The 25,264-nt window shown below is 37.0% G+C and overlaps 1 protein-coding gene across 2 annotated transcripts in view; it reads left to right on the top strand.

Moving 5' to 3' along the window:
- Window positions 1-25,264, top strand: part of LOC145994688 (RAB6A-GEF complex partner protein 2) — a 35,325-nt gene that overhangs the window by 8,293 nt on the left and 1,768 nt on the right. Inside the window, exons 2-7 of one of the 2 annotated variants that reach the window (XM_083130842.1) lie at window positions 7,036-7,163; window positions 9,379-9,486; window positions 10,183-10,332; window positions 11,197-11,309; window positions 13,093-13,245; window positions 15,474-15,651. In XM_083130842.1, the coding sequence (XP_082986968.1) occupies window positions 7,036-7,163; window positions 9,379-9,486; window positions 10,183-10,332; window positions 11,197-11,309; window positions 13,093-13,245; window positions 15,474-15,651 (830 nt within the window). Of the gene's footprint in view, window positions 1-7,035; window positions 7,164-9,363; window positions 9,487-10,182; window positions 10,333-11,196; window positions 11,310-13,092; window positions 13,246-15,473; window positions 15,652-25,264 lie in introns of both variants that reach the window. The other variant, XM_083130841.1, reaches the window with a different exon arrangement.

The following is a 25,264-nucleotide window of genomic DNA, read 5'->3' as shown; positions in this document are numbered from 1 at the left end:
TCTTTGTTCTGTCCATGCTATCGTATGCCTTTTTTTTATATCTGAATACCATCATTGAAGAATTTGCGAAATACTTTCAATCTGTGTACGCAAACAATATGGCAAAGTACAACCTCAAAATCATGGCGGGGCACACAGAGTTCAAAACGTTAGATTCACTCAACATTCAGATGATCAGTATGACTGAAATTGAAGCAGCTGTGAAACAATTAAGGATGTGTAGACATTTAAAAATCCACTCTATTATCTACAATGAGATTTTATCTCGTATGCAGTTTCCCGAATGGTGGAAAATTACGGCTGTATGTCCAGTACCGAAATCCTTGGAGAACAGAAACATACAACACCATCGTCCGATAGCTCTTCTATCTGCCTCTGCTAAAATATTTGAGGAAATCTTATATTGCCACATATATAACCATGTCAAGGAAACTTTATCTGAATTCCAGTATAGCTTTCTGCCCAACTGCTCAATAGAAACAAACTGGTGAAAAACTGCATTACGTAAGCACAGTACTAGATGATAGGGGCAGGTGGATGTAATATATACTGATTTTTCCAAAGCCTTTGACACTGTAGATCATGATGTACTACTAAGTAAATTGGGCACTTTCAACTTTTCTCTTCCCCTCAGGAAACTTATGGCGTCGTACTTAATGAATAGAAAACCATATATTTCGTATAAAGGCCACACGTCCAGCAAATTTCTAGTAGGTTCCGGAGTACCTCAAGGGTCAAACATAGGACCTCTTCTATTTCTTTGATTAATCAACGACTTACCAGAATACTTGATTAATTCTAGGAAACTGTTATTTGCATATGACCTAAAATTCTTCCAAAGAATAAAAAGTATTGAAGACTGTGTTTGTTTACAACAAGACATAAATAGATTGAGTACATGGTGCTTATGCAACGGTCTTTCTTTGAATACAGCAAAATGCTATTCCGTTACTTATTCTAAACAAAGGACGGTCTTAAATTTTCAATATAATATTAATATCAATCTTAAAATATCATAAATGTCTAATTACTTACAAATCTATTTTGACTCCAAGCTAACTTTCACTCGCCATATTAAGAAAGTAATAAGTGACGCTTACAAACTTATTGGGTTCATTATTAGAATGGTCAGAGGCTTTTGAGACACCTAAAGCCTTAACACTTTTGCTGCCACCTAAAAAATTGCATACCTTTGTCAGGAGCCGGTTTGTGCTGTTATGCAATTTTGCTCATATTAAGCATAAGTTGTATGGATTTTCATAAAATACATTGTAAATTTACAATTTTCATGTAAATTTTACAATGACGCACATGTGGATCCTCGGCATATAGTATGAGTTTGTGTTGCTCTGTGCCGCATGATGCACAAGTGCATCATGTTTTATTCATATAGGTTATTTTTATTTTGCATTCTTCTCATTATTTTCACAATATTCATGTTCCTCATAACAAGAAAAATTATTATATTTCAATTTAATAACATTATTATTATTATACATACATGTTACAAATATTTATACATATTGTATTATTGTATAATGGAGCAAAATACAAAAATGGCTATATTGATTCTTTACTTTATAGATGTTACAAAATCGGTAATAAAATAAACATCACATTTGTACTTGTTACATTACGTTACTTGTAACGTATCACTAATATATTTCAAAAGGTCACATACTTTCATTTCACTTATGGTGCAGAGCGAAACAAGGTTCGATGCAGAGACCTGGTTTTCCTGGACATTCTAAGCAACAAAAAGCAGTGTCTTTTCTCGTTCCCTTCTCATAGCAAACTTTGCATCTTTTCCTCAGGCACTTTCCCTTTTCATTAGTTGGCAGTTTTGATGGAAGATGGACATTTTCCTTCTTCTTCTTTCTGTTTGTTGGCTCATCATTTGCATCATTTACAGGTAGCAGTTGCCTAATAATGTCCAGCCGAAAATCATAGAGGCTCTTTTTGTCACCTGAGTACTTGTTGTACAACATGTGAGAATTGTGAACCATAATTTGGATCATGTAAATAGCTACTTTTTTGTACCATCTTATTGTTTTCCTTTCGCAGGGATAGTACGACAACATTTGATCTTGAAAATCAACGCCACGCATGTATTGATTGTAGGATACAATAGCTTTAGGTTTACTTATAGTTCCTCCTTTTCCCTTCGGCACTTCAACCATTTCTTCCATAAATTCTGTGGAAATGTACATTACATCTCTTTTGTCTCTCCACTTCCCAATTGCTACACCATCTGAATATTGGCATTTATGCTCATTCTTTTTTAGAGACAGCTGAACCACATTTTTGGGGATTTTTTGTGGAACTTGATCGAATTGTTCCAGTGCAGTACGTACCTTCATCGAGAAGATTTTTTGCCAGATCATAACAATTGTAAAAGTTGTCCATATAGAGAGAGTGACCTACATTTAATTTTCCTTCCATCAAGTTCAGAACAACTTTTCCTGCATGACTTTCCCACCTGTAGCATCAGCCATCCCAGTGTAGACCAGCACTTTTAGGACAATTCCTGTTGAATCCGTCAGCATATAAATTTTTATCCCATATTTATGTCTTTTTCCTTTGATGTACTGGCGGAAAACAAGGCAGCCTCTCCACAACATCATTGATTCATCCAGTGCCAATTCCTTTTCTGGGTAATATATATTGTCCATGACATGGTTGAAGAAATCAATAAGAGGTCTGACTTTGTATAGACGGTCAGTAGTGTCTGCAGTCTGATTGTGAGCCAGATGAAAGCACCTCAAGATAAGAAGGAAACGATTTCTACTCATATGGCACATAAAGAAAGTCATTTCAAATAGGGGGTCAGTCTTCCAGTAATCTTGTAGTCGTGGCATTTTAACATTTCCCATGTGCAGCAGAAGACTTAGAAAAATCTTAATTTCAGAATTAGTCACCGGTTTCCAATCCAAGATGCGTGTACCCCGCGATACAATGGTTTCTGCATAATAATTTGTTTCTTTTACCAATAAACTGAAGAAGTCGTCATTAGCAAATATATAAAAGAAATCAATAGGCTTCATTGAATGTAAATTTATTTGTAGTCCAGGGTTTCCAGTAAATGGTTATGTTTTCATGTTGGGAGGACCATCTGTCCACTGTGGATGTCCTGTCTTAGAAACTGCTACAGCGTTGTGATGAAGCAAATCGCCAATGATCACATCCTCACTTTCACTCTCACTATTATCACTATTACCACTTTCACTTTCTACTTCCCACTCACTGCAGCTGTCACTTAGTTCACTTAGTTGAAGTTCTTCTAATGACGCCAGAATATCATCTTGATTCGTATATGTTTTTTCTCTTCTTGGCCTTTTAGGGCGAGAAGGGCCAGCATTTATTCCTTCCGAGTCCTCCATTTCCTCTCAGATGAATAAAACGCAACAAAATTGTAGCTCACTTTTCTTCTCTAGCCAATCGTGTCAGACCAAAGCTATTGGTGTAAACAATAACAATTGTGGTGCTGCATTTTAACAATCAAAAATGAAAAAGAAAACAACTTCTTTACCGCCAAACAATGTACCAACACACGAGTAAGAAAATAACAAAAACGAATTATGTTGTATTCCATTCAACAATGCAAAAAGAGAGACGCAAAAAAGAAACCAAGCTAAAGGTTATTTCAAACAATCCTTAAGCAATGTGCCATGAAAGAATTAAAAGCCTTCTTCGCAGTGCCACTGTTGGGCAAGCACTCGAAGAAGGATATGCGAATGATGCACATGTGCGTCAAAGGCACACAGCTGCAGCCCCGAATGACGCACATGTGCGTCACCAGCAGCGAACGTGTTAAGGCATTATATAACTCTTTAGTATGCTCATAACTTGAATTCGGGTCTGTTATATGGAACACTGACAGTATAGTACAGACTACAAAAATAGAGCGAGTACAATCGAAAACGTTAATGTTACATGAAATACAAACTTGAAGGTACTTATCCCAGATTTGACCTAATTGACGAGCTCCGAATACACAGGATTGAAGATCGAAGGACAGTCCGCAACCTTCTACTGCTCTGGAAAATATTTAATGGGAAACTTCGCTCTCCTCTTTGAATCTCACAATTTAAAATACAAGTTCCTAACAACAAGACACGACCCAATCATCAAACATTTTTTGTGAATAGGGCACTAACAAACATTGTCAAAATATCTCCTATCTGGAGAATGAGTGTCCTCTAGAATGCCTTAGAAAAGCATAACAAAAATATTGATTTATTTTGTATGCCATATATGAAATTTAAAAACAATGTAATGCAAAAACACTCAAATAATGCTCACTGAAGCATGTTTGATAACCTGTAACATGAACTCTCTAACTGGGCATCAGCCTGTTGGGTTCATTTATGTAAATCTAATATATAAAAATGGATGTATGTGTGTATGTTTGTTCAGGCATAGCTTTCAAACGCCTGGAGCGATTTCAACCAAACTTGGAACACATATCACTTGCAATCTCGAAAGAAATACTGTGGGGGTAAGACACCCCTGGCACTCCTGGGGGAAGGGGGTGACATGTAAAAATAATCTAAAAACAACCGATATTAGTGTGGAATTCATAGTTTTCGGTGTCTCTAAGATGAATAGTGACACTCCTGATGCCATTCCACTTCAAGTTCATCACCTATCGGAATGGGGGGTGAGAGGGGGTGAAAATTAAAATGTCAAAAATGACCAAGATTAGTGTCGAATCTATAGTTTTTGGAGTCGCTAAGCTAATTGGTGACATTCACGATGACCACATTTGGCACATATATGACTTACAATCTGGAAAGGAATACTGTGGGGGTGAGACACCCCTGGCACCCCTAGGGGTGGGGGTGACATGTAAAAATAATCAAAAACTACCGATATTAGTGAGGAATCAATAGTTTTCGGAGTCGCTAAGATGAATAGTGACACTCCCAATACCGTTCAACTCCAGGACACCCCTTTAACCCCTAGGGGTGGGAGTGGGAAGTGCGTGACATGTAAAACGACCGACATTAGTGAGGAATCAATAGTTTTCGGGGTCGCTAAGATGAATAGTGACACTCCCAATACCGTTCAACTCCAGGACACCCCTCTAACCCCTAGGGGTGGGAGTGGGAAGTGGGTGACATGTAAAACGACCGACATTAGTGTGGAATCAATAGTTTTCGGGGTCGCTAAGATGAATAGTGACACTTCCAATGCCTTTCAACTCCAAGACACACCTGGCACCCCTAGATGTGGGGTGGGAAGGGGGTGACATAAAAATGTTCGAAAATGCATGATGTTAGTGTGAAATCCATAGTTTTCGGGATCGCTAAGATCAATAGTGACACTCCCAATGCTGTTCAACTCCAAAACACCTCTGGCACCCCCTAGGAGTGGGGGTGGGAAGAGGGTGATGTGTAAAACGACCGATATTAGTGTGGAATCCATAGTTTTTGGGGTCGCTAAGATGATTAGTGACACTCCCAATGCCGTTTAACTCCAAGACACCTCTGGCACCCCTAGGGGTGGGGGTGACAAGGTGCTGACATGTAAAACGACTGACTTTTGTGTGGAATCCGTAGTTCTCTTGGAGATAGAACTAAACATGTTGCTCATAAATTGTTGTTAAATTTATATGTGAATTTGTAAGAGATATTACTTTATAATTTGTATACTGTGCTTTTAAATGCCTGTAAATAAAATTAGTTACATTTTACGCTATAGTTAGAATTCATTAAACACCGGGCAACGCTGAGTAATCAGCTAGTAAATAAATAAATATCTAGGAATGCCATAATCAAATCATTTCCATACTCATTGTGCCTTTCCTGTATTTGCCTTATGGTGATCTGTTGATCTGCCTCTTCAAAATCTATGCTGTTCCTCATGTGCAGCTCTGTTACATCCCTTATTTTTTTCTCTAATATTTTCTCATACCCCTTTGCTGAGTGGCACATTAGTGTTATTCCTCTGTAGTTTTTGCATTCCTTTCTGTCCCCTTTCGTGAATATGTGAACTATTAGTCCTTTTGTCCAATATCGTGGAACTTCATCTATTTCAGGTGCTCTACCTCTCTTCATTCTCTTACTGCTTCCTCCACTTCTTTCCATTTGAGATTCATTTTTTCCTTCCTGTTTTATTTTTCCTTCACTTCTTCATGTCCATTTATTTTTTTCACGTTCAGCAATTTCTCGAAATGTTTTATCCACTTTCTTCTTATTTCGTCATCCTCTTCTACAACATTTCCCCTTTCATCCCTTAGCTTACAGTTGTCTCCTCTTTCTCTTCTCCTTTCTCTCACTAATCCATACAATACTTGTTCCCATCTACATCTTCTTCTAGCACTTTGGCCCATTCTTCCATCCACTTTATTCTTTCCTCCTTTACTACTGTTCTTGCCTCTTTCTTGTTTTCCATGTGCTCTTTTTGTGCATTATGTGATTTTACTTTAAACCATTTTCTAAATGCATCATTTTTGTTTTTCACTGCCTCACTAATTCCTTCATTCCACCAGGTGTTTCTATCTTCTTTCTTTAATTGCTTATCCTTCCACATACCTTTTCGGCTGCCTCTACTAATTCTATTTTAAATCTTATCCATTCTGTTTCTACTCCTTTGGGTTCATCTCTTGGCACTTTAGTATGCAATATTTTTTGATATTTCTCTTTTATCATCTTATCCTTCAATTTCCACTCTCTTATCCTTCTCTCTTGTTCTGCCCTTCTATCTTTTATTTTCCATCTCCTCATATCTCTTACTGGTACCCTGTGGTCACTGTCTAAATTCTCCCTGGGTATTACTTTAATATTGTCCAGTATATTCTTTACTTCCTTGTTTACCAATATATAATCTATTACAAACTTTTGTTCATTAATTCAAATTCAAAGTGCCTCAGTAGTTGTTGAAAAGGTTGACATTTTCAAGAATAATTAGTACATTTTGTGGATAGACTTTTGTTTGATGTAACTTATACATCCCCTTTAATGTTTTTTTTTTTTAAATTATGTGATGTGTATTTAAAGACTAAGCTCTTTATTATTATTTTTTCTTTACCAGTGATGCATTTGAAAACTTGGCCTGGGCTAGTGCTCAAATTCACTGTCTCTGCACTGTAAATGAAGGAAAGGTGAAGTATCCACAAAGTGGAACAGCAACAATAGAGGAAATGGCAACATCTAACACAGGTAAGTTGCATTTTCATTTTTGTGCACTCTACTTCCAATTGCTAAATCCTTGCACGAGTAGTTTGGGCCAGTGTTTCTAACACTTTTATGTTTAGAATAGGGTAAGCTCGTTAGGTTTGGGCCAGCTCAATGGCCTACCATGTTAAGTGATCAACTTGCTTTTCATCGCCACCAAAGTTCCCAGGTTAGAATCATTTCATGGGTGTTCTATCAGAGTGTCACCTTATCAATTTCACCTAATCATCACTTATCCTCATTGTTGTGATTAGCCGAAAGTGGCAGAAAAGCGACATTAAATAACAGAAATATGGTACATAGTTAGGGTTCATTACCTTTGCATGCCCAGATTTCCTTTTTACTTTACATGTACAGAAAGGTTTATGACATGAAAATACCTCAAACAGTTTGCAACATTCATTTGCGGTAGTTTCTGCAACCTCTTTCAGGAGCAAATAACTGTAAAACTCAGAGTTTTAAAGGTGAAAAAACACTAAATCTTTGTTTTTCCCCATCCATTTGTACACCTTGTAAAATTCATCAGGATATGGAAGTTGCACTTTTTTGTGAGTTCCAGTAACATGGTTTTTTTTGTTTGTTTTTGTTTTATACATTGTAGAATGTTGTGTTAGTGTTACACACAGAAAAATAGAGATATTAAAGTGGGAAGTGGTCAGCATAACATGCTGTACTGGCAGAGGTCTCCTATTCGATCCCTGGTAAAGCATGGATGTATCATTGTGTTTGTCCCATCATCCAATTCATTGTTGTCAACTCTGTTAATCCAAGAGGCAGAAACTCACTATAAATAAACTGAAGAAAAAAAGTAATACAGTACATGAACTAATGTGAACAATGCAATAAAAGATACTGAGGTGTTTTGAATAGCATAATGGCTACTACAATTGCCTTGTAATTATATAATCTTAAAAGTCACAAAAGGTGACTAATTTCTTTAGTTTTTTTTATACTTCTTCTTGTGAATCGTAAAAGTGTCAGTTTTGTTAATTTCAACACTATAGTTAAAAATGAGTAGAAGTTCCCAAAGACTACAGTCAGTTTGTGGAATATAAAGTGAAAGTTGTTTTCAGGTGATTTTGCAAATATTTACATTTGGTTGATCAATGAATTTGAATATTTTCTCCAAATATTTGCACTTTATTTTTGAAGTAAAAATAATATTTATTGCAAAACTGATAATTACATTGTTTAATACTTAAAGTGGTTTTAAGGAACATCTGACTCCTGTAGTGTGGCCTAGATTGGTACAAATTTTGGGTTTGAATACTAAGTAAGACATGTCTCCCCTTTTGGCGTAAATGGTTTCTTCTAATTTTTTTTAAAAAATTAAATATTTAAATTACTTTCTTGATTGATTTGGTTTTATTTTACTTTGCTTTTCTGCCACTTTTTGGCTAATCGTGAAGATGTGGATGAGTGATGATATGATGAAATTGATGAAGGGACACTCACAAACACCCATGCCCATGCTGGGATTTGAACCCGGAACCCCTAGCATTGTAGTTCGCTGTGCTAGCCACTCCACAACGGAGGTTGGCATTAAATTACTTTCATATGTCATATTAAATTACTTTCATATGTCATATGTGCCACGTTATATTTTTGTTTCCTTTTTGTACTTTTTATTATTATTAGCATTTTTTACATTCCCTTCCTTCCTTCCGTCATGAGGCCTTATAATACCATATCCTAATTGTGATATTCTAAATTAATGAGGAGGATATATTATTGAAATGTTTATTTAGAAATGTTATTATTTGCCTTAATCTTCAACACACTTGAAACATCCTCAAATGAGGTTCAGCATTTCATTTTACATTCTGCAGAGTAAAAAGGTGATATTAATTCCATTATTTTCTTAGTGCATATTTATCATACTGATAAATACATGCCAGGACTCTAACTAGTGTATATTTATATATATCTTTTTACATCCATCCTCTCCCCCTTACTTCTTATAATATACACTAATGTTGTGGTCAGTAAATGTTCCAAAGAGACTGAGGCCAGAATATACCAAGACTTATCAGGTGTCTACATAGAAAGATTCTGAATTTCTGTGACAACATAAACGGACAAGTTTTCTTAACTTTTTAATTTACTTATTATTTGGCTCATGTATGATTAACATACAGTTTAAAATTGTAGAATTTGTTACTGATTTGCTGATGAAATCCAGTAGTTGGTTTGCTTCCAGACACGTCTTTTGCACCATGTCGTGGAGAGCGGGGCCATGTGGTACTCTCGACTAAGCCCAAAATCCTGTTTTGCGATCTTCGACTGGCAATGGGTGAAGGCAAATCATGTAAGTAAATCAAGTTAAGTATACACATTAACAAATTGGAATTACAAGATCATAAACAATTGTCATGTCTTGCTTTTATTATTTTGAATTTGCAATCTTGAATTGCATTTCTTATTGTGACATAAGTTAAAATAGGGATAGTAATGAAATTGGGAAATACTTGTAATGATATATTTGCATAATTAAAATTGTTTCAGAATTAACATGTAAAAGAGATTAGAAGTCTACAACTCCCAATATGACTTGCATTGCTTCATTGATATTTGACACTTAAAGGCTCTCAGAATCTTCTATGCAAAGTGCAGAATAATATAATACAGTTATTTAAAGTTGCTTTTTTTTTGCTGCAACATTTCCTCCAGTTTTCCAGAAACTTTATCAAACACACACACACACAACCTTGCATGACTAGTCACGCTACGCTTCTGTATAGTTGTGTGTGTGTTGATTTTTTGTTGAGAAAGTTCTGTGAAACAAGAACGAAATGTCACATGAGATATAAAAACCACTTAAGATAACCATATTATGTTAGTTTGCATCTACAAAGAGTGGTTATGTGAACCTTTAAGAAGAACATAGATATCCAAGTGCAAACTGCATTTTAACTCTTCAGTTTATAAGACCAATGTAATTGCATACATTTTTTTTTTCTTCATGAGGATTGCCAAATAATGTGAAGCATATTTTCTGTTCCAGTTCTTTATCGAGAAGTATTGCCAAGTGAAGCCCCACCATCCTACCGAGGCCAAGCTGTAAAATATTCTTATAAAATAACAATTGGAACTCAACGAGTGAACTCACCAATCAAGTTACTTCGCGTTCCCATTAGAGTTCTAGTTTTAAATGGTAAGAACATATGTTTTATTTATATTTATTTTGTATAGTTTATGGGACATATATTAAAGTCTACATTGAATGTAGATGGAACCATTGTAAAACGAACTAAGACAATAGTGACAACACTTCTGCCTTCTTTTGGTTGTCCAAAAATTTTTGATGAACCTTGAATGGCATGGTTAAAAATTGTTAAAAGTTAGAAAAACTTGATCCAATTTTATCCATACCTTAAACCCTTGTATCATGTCTTGCTCATAACATTTCCAACGTTCAGAAATCATTGGGTTGATTCAAACATTTTGCTAATCAGAAGTTATTTGTTGTGAATGTTGCCTTGGTTAATTTTACGATGTTCATAATGCATGACATGAAATATCAAATTTCTAAAAAATGTTAATGTTATTAAATGCATTTTTAAATCAGAGTATTCTTTCAGATGCTTCAGTGAACTTTATCTTACAGAAATAATGTGTGTATTAGAATCAATGCGCTCAATTTTTCCATTAAAGAATAACACAATTGTGGAATTCTAGGAAAGTTCTTTACAGATTCTCTAGGGAAAAAATATCAGATGAAAAAATCTTTATCAGCAAATTTATGGTTGTATCAGTATGTCAATGTTGACAGTATATCCAACTTGCCTAGACCTATTCGCATAACAACTCCTATAGAAATGGTGAAAGAGGTACGCTGAAAATAATTGACTTAGTCATTTTATGTTATCAAGTTATTTCATATTTTGCAATAAAACTTTGGGTCTTCATATATGTTTAAAATTAATTTAATTTATATAATTATATGAGAGGATCCAATAGTTAAATTGCTTTGAAGTTGTTTCGTGATTAATTTTCTGATGTTATCTTATATATTTAGGTTTCACAGAAGCTAGTTTGTATGGCGATAGTGAAGACCTAGCACCAAGTAATCCATTCCTAGAAAATCAACAGAAGGAGACCCCATTGGACATTGCCTTACAAATTTTACAGGTATTATTTCATAGTTACAGATATTATCCTGCAAATCCATGAATGCACAACTTATGAAAGCTGTGTGTGTATTCATAGATTTTGCAAAAATAAGTCTAGTTTCCAAATCTCATCATTACAACAAGTATTTACCCTGGCAATTATTTCCTTTAGATTCTTTATATGTTCTTTGATGTTCGTACTTCAGATCAACACTGCCCAAATTACTTTTTAATGTCATTGCATGAAGATGCATAGCATTGTAATATTAAGTTATGTGTGAGATGTTGTTGATTCAAAGTGCCCATTCTAGGTTTGATCATAGCAGCAATTTGCCCAAGTTTGTGTGTAGATAAGTAGCCATCCTTAAAAGATTGACATTTTATCTATGTGAAGGTGTTGTACATGTATTTAAATCTATGAAATATAAAAACAAAGGTACTACAAGATATACTTTTTCTTTCTGTGCAATTTTCTTAATACGAGGCATATTCGTAATGCAAATATTGCCGATTTAGTGCTGTAGTCGCGACCATGTGAGTTTTCGCTGACGTCCTTCATCCGTAAGTAACCCACAGGCAGTCGTGGGAGCAGGTCATGCTTTTTCTTCGTAGGTTTATGATGGTTTGAAATGTTCAAGAAAATCAATCAGCCTGCCGACTGTGAAGTCCGGTCTGTGATTCGTTTTCTCAATGCAAGAAACGTGAAGCCGGTAGACATCCACTGTCAACTGTGAGAGGTCTTTGTTTTTTATATTTAAAGATGGTCGTGAGACAGTTCACGATGAGCCAAGGAGCGAGCGGTCGGCCATCTGTTGTGACCGAGGATTTGGTGCGTTCGGTCGACGCGGAAATTCGTGAAAATAGACGCTTCACAATATCGTCGCTTTCCATGGATTTTCCGCAAATTTCAAGAAAACAGTCCTCTACGAAATTGTGACAGATCGTCTGGAATCGAAAATTGTGGTCAGCGTTTCGAAGAGGATGATGACGTTGAAGCAGGAGTGCATGGATGGCTTTCATCACAGGCAGGAACATTCTATGACGATGGGATACAAAAACTAGTTCCAAGCTATGACAAATGCTTGAAAAATGGTGGAAACTACGTAGAAAAGTAGTTTAAGGTCAGTAGAAAGCAATGCAAATAAAAAAAGGTACAAAACTATTTTACTTTATTTCTTACACCCTTTTTCGAATACGCCTCGTATTTATGTCATGAAATGATAAAATACTAACAAAATTGACAATCATTGACAAAACACACTGCATTGAAATACTTGAATATTTTTTTTAAAAAAAATTGTTGGCATTTGTATGTTAGTTAATCTATAAGGTTAAAAAATACTATTTTAAAACAAGATTTGTTCATTTTGTTCAATTAACATTTCTTTCAAGCAGTCTGCTTTTCTCATAATAATACTAAGCTTAAAATATGAAATGGCTTTATGTATCATTGGTGGCCGCCATGGCTCAGTCGGTAACGCGTCTGACTACAATGCTAAAGGTCCCGGGTTCGATCCCCGGCCGGTTCAAATCCGGGAACTTTTCTAACAGTGGAAGCGGCCCCGGCGCACACCCAGCGTCGAATAACATGGGTACCTGGGGGAAACCCTGGGGGGTAAAGGCGGTCAGGGGCATGATGCTGATCACATCACCCCCACTCACGACCGGATCAAGAAAGTGTGTGGCGTTACCCCCACACCCCCTATACGCCTTCATGGCATGGTGCTATGCATAGGGGAACACTTTACCTTTTATCTTCTTTATGTATTATTACAAAATAATGTGATTCTTGGCATTTTCAGAACATCACAGCAAGGAGGAGCCCGAACTTCTACAACATTACAAACAGCAATGGAAAAGTCGTTAGGTTTTGTTTATTCAAACAATCATATAAACTTGGAGAAGATATTGTGGGAACTTTTGATTTCTCAGAAGCAACAGTGCCCTGCGTCCAGGTGAGTTTCAAAGACATACATCAGGTGACTATTTGTATTAGTTGATTTGATTTATGAACTACTTGTGGATGCATAAAATCAGTCATCACAACAGAAAGTCAATAGGTAATTGGCAAACTGGGATGTTTGTGCAGTTGTTAATATTTTGTTGCATATTTGAGGGAAAATTTCATATCTTTGCCAGTCTCCGTATGTAGGTTGGTAAGGAGATTTCCATGTGGCTTATGCCATGCAAAATGCAGTGTTATACGAGGCCAGTTCTTTTGGATGTGCCAAATATGTAACTGTACAGCTCCCAGTACTTTATTACACAAGAATAAAACTGATATACAATAACTATCCTTGTTTATAAACACTAAGTTGCAGAATTTGTCTAGTACATATCATGTTTGTATTTGTATCTTTTGTTATTTTGTGTCACTTTTCTGCCTAATTGGCTAATTTGGGTAATCACTACAAAGAGGATGAGTGATGATTAGATGAAAAAGACAATAGGACACTTATGCCCAGACTGGGAATTCAACCCAGGAACTTTGGTGGTGAGATAAAGAAAATCAACAACTTAACTCAGCCTTCAAGCTGGCTGCATAGGCCATGTCGATTGAACAAAAATATCTAATGTAATGCTCAAGTTTTGTCTCTCAAGACAATAACAAATTCACCATACTTCCACCAGGAGGCTTCATAGTTACTACCATCTCCCCGTAGGCATGCGCACAGGTGGGCATGGACGTCCACAGATTTTTTCCATGGAGGGACAAGCAGGGTATTTTTCCATGGGGCATAATACACCAATAATAGTGTTGCCCCTGGAAAAAAAAAACACCACTTGAATTTGAAATTATTGCATTAATATAAATCACATTATACTTATGTTGACATTCGATTTCTAAGGGAGAGGTGTGGCCATCCTTGCCCCCCCCCCCCTACCCTTCCAGACGTCCATGTTCCTCCTACATTATTGTTCTTTCACCTAGAAATTTAGTGGAGAGGATCGACGTTATTAAACAATTAAGTATTTTCAAGCTGATTAAAGTTCAAAGCAACTACGGGAGAAGGTGGTGCAACCACAGGGGGCAATGGGCATTGCCCCTACCTAATCTTGGATGGAAATCAATTCTAGGATCCACTTTGGGGTAAAAAAAAGCTAAATTAGTGAATGTAAGAGTAGCAGGACAAAAGGATACTTAGGATGGAATTAGTTTTCACGTCTTTCTTGCATTATTTCTTCCAGACGGCTAAGAGAACCTGCAGGGGAAGACCGAAGTGCAATTGCTCCCTCTCAATATCAAATTTTACACAAATAAAAATGCATTTCGTAAAATTTTCTTAGTCTTGTCAAGTTGAGCCATAGCTAAGGGGCGGCAGGAATTGGCCCTGGATGCCGAACGATCTAAATGAAAAAAAAATTGTAGATGAGAATGCCATGGCACCCCATGAAATTTTTTGTGCCATATTAAATCAATATTGTTTTCAGTTTGCAAAAATTTGGATCTAAAGATTTTCTTGCTTGCTTCACTCGCATTTTTATTGTTTTCTGTAATGCATTGTAAATTACCAGAGAGAGAGAAGTTATAACTACTAAGTACTTCAAAACTCTTGCTGCTAAACAGTTTTGTCTTAAATGTATGACACAATTTTTTGGAGGGAAAGGAACTTAACAGATGCACTGAAAATAGGGCCAGGCCCATACCAATGCTGATGAATCAGTATCAGGCAAAGGTATTGGTATTGGTTGGAATTTATGTACAGATACCAACCAATACTTTTCCTGCATTTTGCTCTTTTGCGGAGTTCGCAACACTTTCATGGAGTCTACTTACCCTAAGCAAAATTAGAAAATTCCATTAATTTTGTACCAAAGTTTTGTGAATGATCCAATTGTGTAATTACGTAACAGATATTTTTATATTCTGATGTAATTCTTGAATATTTTGGAGCAACATTGTAGTAAAGTGAATTATAATTGGAGTGGAATATTTACATACTATTACCATTCAATATTTTGAACACCTTTTAATGGTTACAATATTTATGCCTCGATATCGACTCTGCCATACTGGAAATCATCAAAATACCGGTAGTTAGGGAATAGTTTGTGAATTGTAATTGGCAATCCAGGTAGTGAAGAGATTCATTATCTGTATAAACTTTTTGTGCTAATAAATTTATAACAGTACATCTCTAAATATAGTAATTACGAGTTATTTTTTCAATTTTCTTTCCAGTATTCAGTAACGCTGCAATGTGAAGAGGAAATATTACCAAACTGCCAAAGGTGGTCACAACAGGGTCCTGCAATAATCTCTTACAACAAATATCATGAAGTGTGTTTAAGTCTGCAGCAATCCCAGCTTGTTCTACCAATACCACTACATCTCACTCCAGCCTTCAGTACTGATTTAGGTAAGTATTTGGTGTGACTGCGGAGCCTTATTTATATTAGTGCAACAAGTAATATTATAATATAAATTGCTGTGTAATAAAAGTAGTTGGAGGATTGTACCCATGAAGCAAAAATTATAGTTTCCTGAACATATTATTTAGACATTTGTTACTCAAAAGATGAGGGTATCAAAATTTAATTGAGTAATTTTTTTACAGCCAAATGGAAATGTATTCACAAAACTGAAATATACTTTTTGAAGGTTGAACATTACTCTACTTTTCCACATAACATTCATTCACATTTATACATTTGTCCCACCGTGACACCAATTTTTCGATGCCCATGCGGTAGAAATCGTTCAGCTGGACGTGTAACCAACGACGCACAGCTGTCAGAACTGAAGTGTTTGCTGGCAAAGTGTTCCTTCAGTGGGTCAGCATTTACGGTGCAGAGCAGCTCGTAGACGATCTAGTGTGGCACAATATGCAGCCGCATGTACAGTTGCTCCTTTTACCCCCAAATCAGCAAGAATGACACCCTGGCTGTCCCAGAAAACGGTAAGCAAAACCTTTCCTGCAGACGGGGTTGTCCTGAATTTTTTGGGTGAGGTCGAGTTTCTGTGTTTCCATACCATACTCTGTCACTTTCATTCAGGGGTGTAATGAAAAACCCATGATTCATCACCGGTAACAATGCGGTGGAGGAATGCGTTTCCAACCCTATGATACCGCAGCAATTTCTCAAGACTGTATCCCTTAAGGTCCTCCATATGCTGTGGTGTGAACTGTCTGGGGACCCTCTCGCTGACACTTTGTGATACTCAAGTTCTTCATGGATGATGGTGTATGCATTGCCATATGAAATGCCCACTGCATCTGCTGTTGTTTGGATTGTTGACTGCCGGTCCTGAATCAATGCCTCCACAGCGTCAACACTGCTCTGTGTGGGATGTGCGAGGCCATCCAGAACGGGGTTCATTGAAGACATTTACATGCCCTGTGTTGAACTTTGCACACCAGTTACAGACATTTGTGAATGTCATGCACATGTCACCATACACTGCACACAACTCACGATAGATTTCAGGTGGTTTCTGTCCCTTTGACCACAGAAACCGAATCACACTCTCCAGCTCAACTGTGTTGAACGTATGAAGCGTAGCTGCCATTTTGAAAAACTGCCTCTTGGCGTGCGCGAGGTGCACACCTGCCATCTCGTGGAAAGGTGGCAAAATACATTTACTTCCAAATGTATATTTCAGTTTTTGTGAATACATTTCCGGTTGGCTGTCAAAAATTTACTCAATTACTTTTTGATATCCCCTCGTACATACCACCAATGTAATTGATTCTATGATAACCAGGCCCATAGCTAGAATTCATCTCCAGGAGAGGCTCACTGGTTACCATGGAGTGCTTTTTAAACCAATTCCATTTTTTCAAAAGTTTAACATTATTGTATGAAGGTAAATTATGTGTGTATGTTGTGTGTTTTTATGCATCTTTTAAAACATTTCGTGAAGTGTTAATTGACTGCTACTGACTAGGGATGGCAAGATCCGGACCCTAAAATTTTTCGGATCCGGATCCGGATCAAGAATATATATATATATATATATTGGATAAAAGCAAGGAGGGCCAAAAGGGCTAAGTAAAAATCAAAGAAGGTAAAAGGAAACACTCACCGGACAGTAGAAAAATTCAAAATTTTCGCTAATTTCATAGCATCATCGGTGTGAGGAGAAATAGACGGAACCGGAAGTTGGGGCCCTGCAGAGTTGCCAGGTCCCCATCGAAGAAGAAGCGGTGCGTAGAACGAAAAAAAACACTGTTTCGTCACCAGGCTCGTCGTAAACTGTGAGTGTGTAGGATGACTTGGGAGGGGGTGCGGGAGGGTGGGTGAGGGTTGGGCATTAAGGCTCGTCGTAAACTGTGTGTGTAGGATGAGTTGGGAGGGTGGGTGAGGGTTGGGCATTACTGGGTGGCCTTGTTCAGGCCAGGTGGAGTGGTTGCACTCATGGCCGATATATAGGCCCTCTCCCATCTTTTGCGAACAGAGGTGTTGGCTGGTTGGGGTAGGAGATGGATGATCGCTACCCGGAAGCAGTCGTTGAAACTGATGTTGTGGTGGTTGGTGTGGACAGCGACAGTGAAGTCCAGGTTGTGGGTGGAGGAGCGGTGGTTATTGATGCGGAGGTTGAGGGCCGTTGATGTTTCCCCCAGGTAAAAATCACCACAGATGTTGCAGGTGAGGATGTAGATAAGGTTTGAGGCATGGCAGGTCCCTTTGGGATGGAGGGTAAATTTGCCAGTGGCCGTGTGCACCCATCCTCATGACTTCTCACACCCTCCAGGTGCACACGGCCACTGGCCACAAAAACACGTATTTCTTCATTTGGGCCCGTTCATACACACACCTGCCAAGTTTCATGGAAATCGGAGGGGGACACAGGGGTCAAATCCCCACTTCAATATGTCCTCATCTTGACAATTGAGTGGGTTTCGCCCTGTAAAACCGTTTTTTAGCTGAAACAAAAATGTCTTCCTTTGGGCCCGTTTATACACACACCTGCCAAGTTTCATGGAAATCGGAGGAGGACACATAAGTCAAATACCCACTTAAATTTGTCCTCATATTGACATTTGAGGGTTGCCCCCTAAAACAGTTTTTTAGCCGAAACAAAAAAAAACATGTATTTCTTCATTTGGGCCCGTTTATACACACACCTGCCAAGTATCATGGAAATCGGAGGGGGACACAGGGGTCAGATCCTCACTTCAATTTGTCCTCATCTTGACATTTGAGGGGGTTTTGCCCCCTAAAACCGTTTCTTAGCCGAAACAAAAAAACGCGTATTTCTTCCATTGGGCCTCACTATTCACCTGCCAAGTTTCATGAAAATCGGAGGGACACAGGGGTCAGATCCTCACTTCAATTTGTCCTGATCTTGACATTTGAGGGGGTTTTGCCCCCTAAAACAGTTTTTTTTAGCTGAAACAAAAAAATCACATATTTCTTCATTTGGGCCCGTTTATACACACACCTGCCAAGTATCATGGAAATCGGAGGGGGACACAGGGGTCAGATCCTCAAAACCGTTTTTTAGCTGAAAAAAAAACACGTAATTCTTCCTTTGGGCCCCACTATACAGCCAAGTTTCATGGAAATCGGAGGGGGACACTTAGATAACCTCCCTTGTTAGTCTTACACTTTGTAATTATTTAACACTGCATATATTATAATGTTTTATTTTAATTTGTAAAACTGTAACTGTAGAACAATTGTATAATATTTGTATAACATTTCTATCTTGTTATATGTGTTAAAGGTTTCATCCTGGAATGGAATGTCTCACATTTATGTGTGTTTTCATTTCCAATACATTCGAATGAATACATATTCGTTTCAATGGCAATTACAAAATCACCTCTGACATGTGTGCACGAGTGTGTTAGCCGATGCGTAGCAAAGTATTTTTGGAACAACACTTGAAAAAAATTCTTGTAGGACTAACGAAAAATTTCTTTGTAATTGAAGATCATAATACCTTTTAAGGTGTGGTAATATTATAATGGGATTGAGATACGAAACTCTCGGATCCGGATCCAGATCCGGAACTTTCGGATCCGGATCCGAAACTTTCAGTCACGGATCCGGTTCCGGAATTTTCGGATCCGGATCCAGATCCGAATCTTTCGGACCCGGATGCAGATCCGAAGTTTTCAGACCCAGATCCGGAACTCTCGGATCCGGAACTTTCAGATCTGGATCCAGATCCGGATCCAGATCCGAATGGATCCGGATTTTTCAGATCCGGATCCGTTTGGCCATCCCTACTACTGACATCATCCCTTACTTCACACTCCTTACTGCTTTTGATGATACAGATATTTATACAATAAAAAAAATGCATAATATTCAATCATAGTAGCTACCATACATTCCACCCCCTGTCAAAACAATAAAACTCCCCTTCGTTTCCAAAACTATTTTCAATGTAGTATCATAGTTAACTTTCTTAAATATTAAAAACTGGGAATGGGTCAGATTAATCAGTACTTTATTGGCTAATATGAGTATTTATTGGTAAAAGAACCGATGATTTTACCAGTCTGATATATTTATAAATAGCCTGTAATTTAGTGCTGAATTCCATCACTTATTATAATGTTTATAGACTTACAAATCATATACCCTAACTTATGTACAGTGGAACCCCAATTTTATATTCCTGGATTTTACATTTTCCTGCATTATACATTCAATCTTGATAGCAAAATGTTATAAAATTTTCCTCGATTTTACATTTTCCTGCATTTAAGGTTTTTTTTAGCTTGGTCCCCTGAAAAACGTACAATTGAGGTTCCACTGTATTTGTATTTTTGTTATTTAGCGTTGCTTCTCTGTCACTTTTGACCACTCACAGTTAAAAGGATGAGTGATAATTAGATGAAATTGATGAAGAGACACCACAACAAGTGCCAATGCCAGGACCAGGACTTGAACCCTGAAACTTTGATGGTGAGATTTAAAGTTGACCACTTAATATGCTCTGCCACTGAGCCGGTCCTTAATTTTGTGAAACGGATGGCTAAATTTCTGTTTCATCTGGTTACATACAGTTATGCAGGGTGTATATGAACCATTCATGTTCAAGGAACTTTACCAATTGTATCAGACTGGTAGAATATTGGTTATCATTAGGGCTCGGAAGTTGAAGAACTATAAATTGCCAAAAAAAGACCTTTAAAAATACCTAAAAATGTCAAAAAAAGGACCTAAAAACGGAAAAAAAGACGTATAAATGTCAGCCAAATTAATTAATAACTTCAGTTTTAATTACATATTTAATGAATAAAAAATACAGAATTCTGGTGGTATGGAACACACTGTGCGAAAAAACTGAAAGCTTCAAAACAAGAGAAAGTTGCCACTTACAGCATGAGCTTCCAGAAAAGGTACGGTTAAAGGACCTTGTACCGTACCTGCTTCAGTCGTCCAAAAATGATATTCTCTTGTTTCAGGGATGGTTCAAATATATTTATTTTTTTCTTTTGTTTTATTTCTTTACTACAGAAAGGATGTTTAAGAGGTTATGAACTGATGATGATTCGAATTGAGAATGGGCAGTAAAAACGTAGTCGAAAGAAGGTGAAGTTGCAAAAAAAAAAGCCATTAAGACCTAAAATAAAGGCTAAAAAAGGACCTATAAGCCAAAAAAATGCCGAAAAAGGCAAAAAACGCCAAGAAAGGGAAAAAAGGATAAATAAAACCCACCTTTTTCTGGTCTACAGACCCAAAATGAACATATATTATGTTGGGCCTCGTCTTTGGACACTAGGGGAAAAAGAAAGGATTTTTCCTCAACTTCCGAGCCCTACTTATCATTATTGGTAAAATTTATAATAATACTTTATTGGTATCTGCAAAATTTTCATATTGATCCACCTCTATTTAAAACTTTATTTTTCACAAACCTTGTGTGATAACAATGAAGAGAAAATTCTCAGATATATATATATATATATATATTAACAAAGGAAATGCAAATTGCACTAAAATTGTATGTATGTACTAAAATCCTCAACACTTAATTGAAAGACTCATGTTAGAAGATTTCAGTGAAATATGTGACGCAACAGTAGATATTGATTTCCAATTTTGTTTTTTAAGTACTTTATGTCCCGTAGAACACAACATGACTTTATTTATTTATTATCTACCTTCCTTCTTTTATTTTCCTTATCTCTAGATAAGGTAACATGGTAAATTGAGAACAAAAATATAGCAGTTTGATGTATTGAATCCACCCATTAAAAGGATGAGTTTTAAAGTAACTTTTGTGCTAAACTTACGTTTTGTACTGTCTGAAATGCTTGTGTGACGTTGTATTTGCGTATTAGTGAATTTTTAATAGTCAAATTAAGCTGACATTTGTGGTGAAGTTGCTAGGGTGGTGTGCTACATCAATGGTTCTAGGTTTGATTCCTGATTAAGATGTGAAACATGTGTTTGTTGCATTTCTGTTCTATCAATTCATAAAAGTAGCAAAGAATAAAATTAGGAATAGAAATAAACAGAAACATGTAGAATTCATACAAGCACCTATTTTTGGTAAATAAAAAAGCAAAATTTCGGTACAAAAACAGTCAATTTCGGGTTCAAAAGTGGTAAATAAAATGAAATTTCGCTGTTATAGTGGTGAAAAAGCGGTATATAAAGTGACATTTCATTTTTAAAAATGTGAATATAATCCCAAATTTGATTTAAAACTTCACTTACTACACAAAATAAACATATTCCTTCTAATAGCACATTAAATCATTACCAGAATATTAAGTTTATTCCTGTATAAAGGGGTCCATCTTTGGTTCTCAGATATTTACAGCAGAATTAATCAATTTTCCGTGAATTGCATAACTCACAGGATAACTCAGAAAGTGTCGTGTCTGTATATAAACTAAACGGTAAATTTCGTGTTTAAGAGTCTATTTCGCATTTTGCAGTTCATTTCACATCATTTCGTGACAAAACAGGGTAGGAAAATGCACCTCACAACTTTCAGAAACATGAAAAATTAACATTACAATGTCAGGGTGGCGACAGACCTGGAAAACCGGGAAAAGTCAGTGAATTTGAGGTGTCAAAAAAAGTCAGGGAAATGTCAGGGAATTTCGTCTTCATTGACTTTTTATTCTTTTAATTTTATTTATTTATTTAAAGATATCGTTATGGAACTCTGCACGGGAACAGGAAATCTCATTCGTAAGTTTTACGAAAAATAGGTAATTTGCATATTGCTCAGAAAATTGTTATAACTGGCACTATGGGAGCAATCTACTTCGGATAACTTTTGTTTTTCAGCTAAAATATCAGCGCATACAACTGTGTACAATTCAGAACACTGGACCGAGGAAGGGGGGGTTTGAGGAGGCGGGGCACATCCCCCGAATTTCAATGGAAAAAAACATAAAAATCTGGAGTTTGCTCCCTCTTCTCCCGCTATTTTGGGGAGAAGGCACGAACTTTAGTATTCTTTTCAAAGAATGAACATTTCTCAAGAGAATGAAACACGTTTCATGTTCTTGGGTGGCATACAAGTTGAACAATAAGACAAAATATGATTTTTTTTTTTTTACGAAAAATAGGTAATTGGAGGAAAATTGTTATAACTCGGGTACTATGGGAGCAATCTACTTCGGATAAGTTTTGTTTTGCAGCTAAACCATCAGAGCATGCAACCGTGTACAATTCAGAACGCCGGACCGGCGGAGGGGGCTTGGGGACACGATCCCCGAATTTCAATGGAAAAAACATAAAAATCTGGAGTTTGCTCCTTCTTCCCCCGCTATTTTGGGGAGAGGGCACGAACTTTAGTATTCTTTTCAAAGAATGGACATTTATCAAGAGAACGTAACATGTTTCATGTTCTTGGGTGCCATACAAGTTGAATAATTAGCCAAAATGTGAGTTTTTTTTGACAAGAAATATAGGTAATTTGCATTTTTGGAGATAAATTGTTATAACAGTTGGGCTGAAAAGTTCGTAGGCTGACTCATAGATGGCGTTACTACAATTAAATCCGTGTGATTTTTACTTAGTACTAACCTTCAAAAGATACGTGTATAAATTTCACAGCTGCCGGATAATTAGTTCGTGAGATATAGCATTGTGAGTGAAGCAGCTTTTGTTATTGTGAAAAAATGGATAATAAACCATTGCTTTTTGGTGAAAAAAAAAAACCGTTGAAGCCAAGGCTTGGTTTGATAAACATTATTCGGACTCTGCACCAGGAAAATCAACCGTTGAGAAGTGGTTTGCTAAATTTAAAAGAGGCGAAATGAGCATCGAAGACGATGCACGCAGAGGAGGCTGTTACCGACGAAAACATCAAAAAAGTCCACAAAATAATTTTAAATGATCGTAAAGTGAAGTTGATCGAGATAGCTGAGACTTTAAAAATATCAATGGAACGTGTTGGACATATTGTGCATGAATATTTGAACATGCGAAAGCTGTGTGCAAAATGGGTGCCGCGCGTGCTCACAATCGACAATGCACCGTGTCACAAATCAATAAAAACGATGGCAAAATTATATGAATTAGACTATGAATTGCTTCCCCATCCACCATATTCTCCAGATCTGGCCCCCAGTGACTTTTTCCTGTTTGCAGACCTTAAAAGAATGCTCGCTGGAAAGAAATTTAGCACTGATGAAGAGGTAATCGTCGAAACTGAGGCCTATTTTGAGGCTAAAGAGAAATCGTACTATAAAAATGGCATCGAAAAATTGTATGACCGCTATAATCGTTGTATCGCCCTCGAAGGCAACTATATTGAATAATAAAATCGAATTTTGTCAAAAAAATTTTTTTTACTATGTTAGCCTACGAACTTTTCAGCCAAACTGTTAACTCGGGCACTATGGGAGCAATCTACTTCGGATAGGTTTTGTTTTTCAGATAGAACATCAGTGCATGCAACCGTGTACAATTCAGAATGCCGGACCAAGGAAGGGGGCTTGGGGGAGCGCGACCCCCGAATTTCAATGAAAAAAAAAATCTGAGGTTTGCCCCCTCTTCTCCCGCTATTTTGGAAAAAGGCGCAAACCTTAGTAATCTCTTCAAAGAATGTATGTTTCCAAAGAAAATGAAACATGTTTAATGTTCTTAGGTGCCATACAAGTTGAATAATAAGCCAAAATGTGAAACTGTTTTTTACGAAAAATAGGTAATTTGCATATTGTTCAGAAAATTGTTATAACTCTGGCACTATGGGAGCAATCTACTTCGGATAAGTTTTGTTTTGCATATAAAACATCAGAGCATGCAACCGTGTACAATTCAGAATGCCTAACCGAGGAAGGGGGTTGGGGGCGCGATCCCTGAATTTCAATGAAAAAAAAACAAAAATCTGGAGTTTGCCCCCTCTTCTCCCGCTATTTGGGAAGATGGCGCGAACTTTAGTATTCTTTTCAAAGAATGGATATTTCTCAAGAGAATGAAACATGTTTCATGTTCTTGGGTGCCATACAAGTTGAATAATATTTGTTGCACGAGACATGTTTTGAATTACCAAGCTAAGTGCGCACAATCGGAATTTGTCGAGCGGGTAATAATGGAGCTCAGTCGTTATGGTGTCTGACTACTATGCGAGAGACCCGGGGTCGATCCCCTGCGGGGGAGAACCGGGATGATTTCCACCTATTCAAACTGCTCCGGTGCCCACTCAGCATCATATGAATCTGGTACCTTGAGGAAACTTTGAGGGATAAAGGTAGCCAGGAGCATGGTGCTGATAACATCACCCCCAACTTCAGCCGTGATCAAGAAAGTATGGGGCCCTAACTCCATACCCCTATAACATTCATGAAAAAGTGCAGGGGAGCACTTTATTTTTACTTCCTCAAAAATCTGTTCCAACATATCAAACTGTCAAGAAAATACGTAGACCATGTGACCTATAATTGAAAATAATAGTTTAAAAGTACAATGGAGTGTTAAGTTTCAGTATATTTGGCAGATAAATGTTATAAAACAAAAACGCGAATTTCGGGAAACTTAACACTAACAAGTAAAAAAAAATAATGCCAATTTTTGGTGCCATAATATATCGGTATTATGTAAATG

Source organism: Lepisma saccharinum, chromosome 11, assembly GCF_977018435.1.
Source record: "Lepisma saccharinum chromosome 11, izLepSacc3.1, whole genome shotgun sequence".
NCBI lineage: Eukaryota > Metazoa > Arthropoda > Insecta > Zygentoma > Lepismatidae > Lepisma > Lepisma saccharinum.
Note: the sequence above shows the minus strand (reverse complement) of the source record. Positions and strands in the feature narration are given on the sequence as shown.